This window comes from Lipotes vexillifer, unplaced genomic scaffold, assembly GCF_000442215.2.
Source record: "Lipotes vexillifer unplaced genomic scaffold, Lipotes_vexillifer_v1.1 scaffold1275, whole genome shotgun sequence".
Lineage (NCBI taxonomy): Eukaryota > Metazoa > Chordata > Mammalia > Artiodactyla > Lipotidae > Lipotes > Lipotes vexillifer.
The window spans coordinates 912190-919464 of NW_006770093.1; the positions used below are offsets into that span (position 1 = coordinate 912190).

Consider the following 7275-nt stretch of genomic DNA (forward strand, 5'->3'; position numbering starts at 1 on the left):
TATTCAAGGTAACTAGCAAAGCTCTCAGTGACAAAATCAATGAAGGCTACCCTAATCTTCAGAATTAGTACTACAATTTCTTTTGTAAAACTTACTATTGCAGTGGTCTGTATTAGTCCTTGGTCCATTATAATTTATCAGCTCTGATCTATTATTGATTTTCAACTATTTGTGGTAGGGTTGTATTTTTGTTTTTTGGGTTGTTTTTTTTTTTCATTCATTCTGCAAATGTTTGTTGAGCATTTACCAAGTGAAGATGCTGGACTGGGCCTTCCAAATATAAGACAATGAAACATCAACCAGCTTACAATCCAGTAGGGTAGAAAGAATCTGACAGCAGGCAAGAGCAAGTAGGTGTTCTAGGCCCAGTGACCTGCCTCTGTACTCTACAAAGTTGAGTCACTTGCTAGGAGATAACCCAACAGAAGGTCTCTCTTGAGTTGAGTCTTGAAAGACAATTTGTTGTTCACAAGCTCATGGAGGTGAGCAAAAGTGTCTCCAAGAAGAGGGAGAGTTTTGTAAAAGCTGGAGGTCACAGAAGTACAGTAAGGACTTGAAGATGCTGGGAGCGATGTATGCTAAGGTGGGAATGGAAGGTTAAGAGGGAAACAGGACTGCAATAAGTAAAGCTGGACTCACAGCAAAATGAGGTCTTCAGGGCCCTTGATGTGGTTACTATGGAAACACCAAGGCAGGCCATGATTCCCTGGCAGCTCCAAAGACAGCATGCACCTGGTTCAGCTCATTGTGGTATGGTGGGTACCCCTCTAGCTCTACCTATCCTGTGACAACAGACAACCAATCAAGTAAAGTCTGCTTTTCTACTCTTTTGATCTTTGTTTTTGTTTCACAGGCCATCTATAGCTTCATTCCAAAATAGATTTCAAAATAAGACATGGGCCTTTGTTTGATATGTATTTAGCCTTTTTTGAAACAACATGGTGGCAAAGGAGAGGTTCAAATAGGAAAACATTCTTTATAAATATTATTAACGAAAGAAGCTAAAAAGTTTCATAATGGCATTGAATGAGGTTTATCATTTGCAAAAGCCCCCCACCCCACGAGAAGGTATAAAGAAGTGCATTTTTTTTTTTTTTTTTTTTTTTTGGCGGTACGCGGGCCTATCACTGCTGTGGCCTCTCCCACTGCAGAGCACAGGCTCCGGACGCGCAGGCTGAGCGGCCATGGCTCACAGGCCCAGCCGCTCCGCGGCATGTGGGATCTTCCCGGACCGGGGCACAAACCCGTGTCCCCTGCATCAGCAGGCGGACTCTCAACCACTGCGCCACCAGGGAAGCCCAAGAAGTGCACTTTTTAAAATGAGCTTATTTATAAAACAGAAATAGAGTCACAGATGTAGAAAACAAACTTACGGTTACCAAAGGGGAAAGGCAGGGGAGGGATAAGTTAGGAGTTTGGGATTAACAGATACACACTACTATATATAAACTAGATAAACAACAAGGTCCTACTGTATAGCCCAGGAATTATATTCAATATCTTGTAATAATGTATAAAGGAAAAGAATGTGAAAAGAATATATATATAAAAATATATGTATGTGTGTATATAGCTGAATCACTTTGCTATACACCTGAATCTAGCACAACATTGTAAATCAACTATATTTCAATTGCTTAAAAGTACAGGGTTTTTTCTTTTTAATGTGCTTATCTTTCTTTGTAATTTATATTCAACCTACTTTCCAAAAAATAAACAAATTAATATATAAATAAACAGCAGTCCAGATGTGGGAGACTGCTAAAATATGGGACCATCAGGCCATAGACATAAATAAATCATCTTCTAGGCTTTTAAAGCTCACCTAAGAATGACAAACATTCTCTGTCAGGGAAGCCCCAGGGCCTCCACTCCTGCTTGAGAAGGGAGTTAAGCTTCAGTAGCTGACCCAGGGTTCTGCTCCCCTTAGGTGAGAAGGGTTTTTGCACAGTAGACAATGGACAGCTATCACTGTGGTGGACGTTCAGTGGAGGAACCAAGCTGGAGATCAAACGTGAGTAAAATCTAAACTCTCCTTTCTCGGTTGTCTGTGTCTTATGGTCCCTGTTGTCTCTGAAGTGATCCGTATGCTGACTCTTTGAAACCAGACTCTGAGATCCTCCAGGGCAAAGCTACAGTCCGTAATCAAACTGGAGAATTGATTGCACATTTTCTATGAAGAACAAGAGTCAGGCATTGGGTGAGAATAACTTGTCTGAGTGATAGTTTCAGAAATTTACTGGGGAGCAAAGCATATGTTTTGAACAGAGCTTTGCTCAATGGTCAGGAAGGGACAGTTTTTGTACAGGAGCGAGGTTAAGAGGAAACTGTGTGCATACTTTCGGCTCAGGAACCAAAATTGAGATCAAACAGAAGTATTTTTTTCAACTGATTCTTTGCCGTTTCTGTCTAATTGGTTTGCTTTTTGTTCCTTTTTGCGTGTTTTCATTAATTAGGTGTCAGGGATAAAACAAATTTCATTCCCAGATTAGGTACAGAGGAGGGGAAATTGTTCTACAGGAGGCTAACTGATGACTAATTTTTAAGATTTCCAAACCAAAATAACTGAATTGGGGAAGGGGGCTTGCTGCCCTTTCAGGGTAGGGTTTTGTGCGAGTGGAAGTTAAGGGGAATCACCGTGGTTCACTTTCAGCCCAGGGACCACAGTGGAGATTAAATGTGAGTACATTTTTGCTCAGTTATTTGTGAGGTTTTTGTCCTGCTGTATCATTTGTGCAAATTTGTGACATTTTGGTTAAATGAGCCATTCCTGGTGACCCAAAAGTAAAAGGCAGAAAACCAGAAGACAGTCAATTTTTAAGCTGAACAAACAGAAAAGTTGATGAATTTGTAAGGAGAGTAGGGTTTGTGGAGAGAAAGGGGAAGAAAAATCTGGATTTTTCTGTGAATTAGCCTTTTTCCTGTGATTGGCTTCAGAGGGAGGTTTTTGATCAGGTGGGTGTGTTAGCTCACTCACTGTGGCTTATACGTTCGGCCAGGGGACCAAGGTGGAAATCAAACGTAAGTGCACTTTTCTACTCCTCTTTCTTATAGAGTCGTGAAATTTGGGGGTTTTCATGCTTGGGATGTGAGTTGAGGTCACTTTCGAAGAGAATGGGATTCTTCTGAAAATGAGATCAGAAAGGGACTGAAAATCAGGTTGTCTCAGAAGAGCAAAGAGCTAGTTAGTTGACGTGGCATCTAAATGGCCAGATTTTCTCTGTATCCGACAGTCAAATGACTTTAGCAGCAAAAACAGATTTTTGTTGAGGGGAAAGTAATTAAGTTAACGCTGAGGATCACCTTTGGCCAAGGGACACGTCTGGAGATTAAACGTAAGTAATTTTTCTCTACTACCTTCTGAAATGTATCTGGGTCTAAATGCCAGTGTTGACTTTTAGAGGCTTAAGTATGAGTTTTGTGGAGATGGGTAAATGAGAACATTTCAGATTTATTATCAGTTTCAAAAGTTAAACTCAGCTCCAAACCTGGGTTTGTAGACAAAAAGATTAATCTACACCGAATGACTCAAAGGGAAAAAAAAATTAGTGTCGATGAAAAAGGAATCCTTGCAGCTCTAAAAGAGCTAAAGCGAATTAATTTTCATTGAAATTTGCCAAATATTATATTGATTTTTGCTTGTATGTACAACACGGAAAAGTAGAGAAATGTATTTCTTAGTCTGTTTTCTCTCTTCTGTCCATTATTTTGTAAGAATAAAAATCAATAGGATGCACTACAAAATCAGTAATAAGTTAGAAAAGCATATTTATTTGTGTTAAAGTTGCCGCTTAATTGCGAATCAGCAGCACCGTCATTTTTAGAGGCTAAAATGAGTGCTAAACTGTCAATATTTAGAAATTCTATAGAGATTCTATACCTTAACAGATTACTCTTTTTTTAAAAACTACATTTCTATATTAGAGTAAACTGGAAATGATCTCTTAGCATAATGGAGGAAAGACAGTTGTCCCCAAAAGCTCTTTTGAAGTAATTTGTTTTAGTGAAGGAAAATAAAATAATTGCGTTTTTTAGATGCCCACGGACATGTAGAAAAATAGGAAATATTTTAATGAGTATGTTCTTTGTTATTACTTGCTAGTGTTTTTATACTGCAGAGGAGGCCGTGGCACAGCTAGGGTGGTCTGTAGACTTCTTGGCGGTCTCTTTTCGTGATTGAATGACGTTGGCGGCCGGGTCCCAGGGCTCTGGTGATGGCGCACCTGGCCGCTGAATGCCGCCAAAGGCCACGGCAACCCCGCGATCGCCCGTTCAGCTGTGCTGTGGCCCTCTTTCCTGACACAGTGATACAAATAATGTCGCTAACGGAAGAGAACAGAAATGTGATGGGCATGAGTTAACATGGGGAAAACAGGGAGAAACCTGATTTTTATTAGCGATTCCAGAAATGAAATTCACATTATTATATCCTCTTAATAAAAATTTCCAGTAGAAGACTATAAAGAACTTAAAGCTATTTTTTTGCAGTGATATGTAATTTCTTAAATATCTTCTCATCAAATGTATTTAAGTAATAAAAGCTCATCCAAATGAAATATATATACATACATATATATATATAGGTAGATATATGTATGTGTATATATATATATATATATATATATATGTATGTATATATATATAAATTCTTTCAGGGCAAAATAGACACCAGCGAAAATATAACTGAAGACCAGCCACAATCTGGCCGTTCAGGTTTTGATCAATTAATTTTTACTGAGTTCAAAATAAGTATCATTAAGATATATTTGCTGACAAAAAATCAGATAAATTTGTGACATGTTTTGAATTTTCAGAAATTTAATGGCTTCAGTAGGATTATATTTCAGGTGTACAAAATATCTAACCATATATAAATGCCATTGATAAAAACTTAATAGAATATATTTTCTAATCCCCTCATTCTGTGATTAGAACATTTTTAATCGGGCTATTTTAATTATATACCCTTTAACATAGTTTAGTTATTTGTTATTGTCATTGTTGTTTACTCCAGGTAATTTCAAAAGCAATACTTGAAAAAGATTATTCGTGGTTTGTGACAACCTGACAGGACTATTTTAGGGACATTTTAAAACTCTTTTCAAACTATTTAAACTATGTAAGTATTTTAAACTGTTCTAAAACTGTATTTAGGGCCTTTTAAACATCTTTTAATAAATTTTAAACTCCATTAGAAAGCTAGTAAGAGGTCTTACAAGAGTTTCCATATCAAATATACTAATTGTTTAATGCAACATAGAAGGTTTAAAGCTATCAAAAATTGACCCAAATAGGAGTCTCTTCATAGAATATTTCCTCTCCTGTTTTTCTAGAATTCATATTATTTTGCTACTAAGGCTATTTTATAAAATTCTCTGAAAAAAATAGTGATGATGGTTAAAAGAGAAGAAAGTATCAAAACATTAAAAATTCAGTATCTTATATTAAACTGCTTGGTTAACATGGAGGCTTATAGCTTTATAAAGGTTTATAGCTTTATAAAAATCTCTTCACTTATCTGTGACTTCTCACAGCAAAAGAAGATCCTTGGTTTGTTATTTAACTCATGCTCTCCCACCTGAGGGCTTGAAGGCCCACAAAGGGGATTTCCAGCAGGCCATCTGGTAGCTGTTCATGGTCAGAAGTGAAGCTAGCCAGTTCCTCCTGGGCAGGTGGCCAAAATTACAGTTGACCCTCCTGGTCTGGCTGAACTTTGCCCCATATGGTGACAGCCATCAGGCCAGGACCCAGGTCTCCCTTTGAGGCCTTGGCGAGGAGTGGGTAAGTCGCTGGCCTTATCACAGAGGGTGAAGGGGCCGATCCCCGAACCGACCCGGGCCCAGACTGAGTTTGGGGCTCACCCTGCATGGTGGGTCTGACCCCAACACGCCCAAAGGAAGCCCAGGAAGTGAAAGGCAGCCTGATATCACTGCACAGAACTAGGAGAGGCACAGGGGAAACGATGTGTGCAAGTCCTGTTCTCACTTCTAACCTCTGACGGGTCCAGTGAAGTGGCTTTGTTTCTTGGCCTGAAGCACTGGGTTCCCTGCAGGAGGCAGAGAACACAGATGAAGGACAGAAAGGTAAGGTCAGAAGGGCGGGCAAAGAGCTTCGAAAGGATGCAAAGAGTTCAAACAAAACAATTTATAACTTTCTTAAGGGGTAGGGGCTAGGGAAAATCTCCAAATCACGGCGATGAGAAATATGCTTCCTGGCTTCCCTAGTTGCTCCCTGGTTGCCAAAGAATAAGCATGCTGCTCTCTGCATGTCTGTCCCTTACAGTTCCAGGCTCACCCACAAGCAATGCACCCAAGTGGAGAACTTCCCTGTTACTTAAACACCACTCCCTGTGCTTCCTTCCTCAGGGTCTGATGCTCAGCCATCTGTCTTCCTCTTGCACCCATCTGAACAGCAGTTAGAGACCAGAACTGCCTCTGTCGTGTGCTTTGTGAATGGCTTTTACCCCAAAACTATCAAAGTCAGTTGGAAAGTGGATGGAGTTGTCCAAGACAGCAACATCCAGGAGAGTTTCACTGAGCAGGACAGCAAGGATAGCACATACAGCCTCAGCAGCACCCTGACGCTGTCCAGGTCTGAGTACCAAAGCCATAGTCTCTATACCTGCGAGGTCAGTCACCAGTCCCTGGCCTCCGCCCTGGTCAAGAGCTTCAATAAGAACGACTGTTAGGGCGAGAGGCCTGCAGGCTCGTCCATCACCTGTGCTGGGTCCCAGCCCACTTCCTCGCCTCTTCATTCAGGCCTCGGGCCCTTTTCCCTATTGGCAATCCTCCAGCCCATCTCCCCACCTCACCATCCTCCCCCTCTTTGGCTTTAATCATGTTAATGTTGGGGGGGAAAATGAATAAATAAAGTGAATCTTTGCACCTGTGATTTCTCTCTCCTTCCTGAGTTAAGCTTTTTAAACATTGTTTTTCTTTTCTTTTTTTAACATGTTTATTGGAGTATAATTGCTTTACAGTGCTGTGTTAGTTTCTGCTTTATAACAAAGTGAATCAGCTACACATATACATATGTTCCCATATCTCTTCCCTTTTGCGTCTCCCTCCCTCCCTCCCTCCCTATCCCACCCCTCTAGGTGGTCACAAACCACCGAGCTGATCTCCCTGTGCTATGAGGATGCTTCCCACTAGCTATTTATTTTACATTTGGTAGTGTATATATGTCCATGCCACTCTCTCACTTCGTCCCAGCTTACCCTTCCCCCTCCCCATATCCTCAAGTCCATTCTCTAGTAGGTCTGCATCTTTATTCCCG

The 7275-nt window shown here is 40.4% G+C and overlaps 1 gene segment (V, D, J or C); it reads left to right on the forward strand.

Moving 5' to 3' along the window:
- The window catches only part of LOC103091595 (Ig kappa chain V-II region TEW-like), a 67631-nt gene extending 60943 nt beyond the window's left edge, over positions 1-6688 (forward strand). The window contains 2 exon segments of the V gene segment in view: positions 2986-3021; positions 6366-6688. Coding sequence covers positions 2986-3021; positions 6366-6688 — 359 coding nt within the window.
- Positions 6689-7275: the final 587 nt, after the last annotated feature.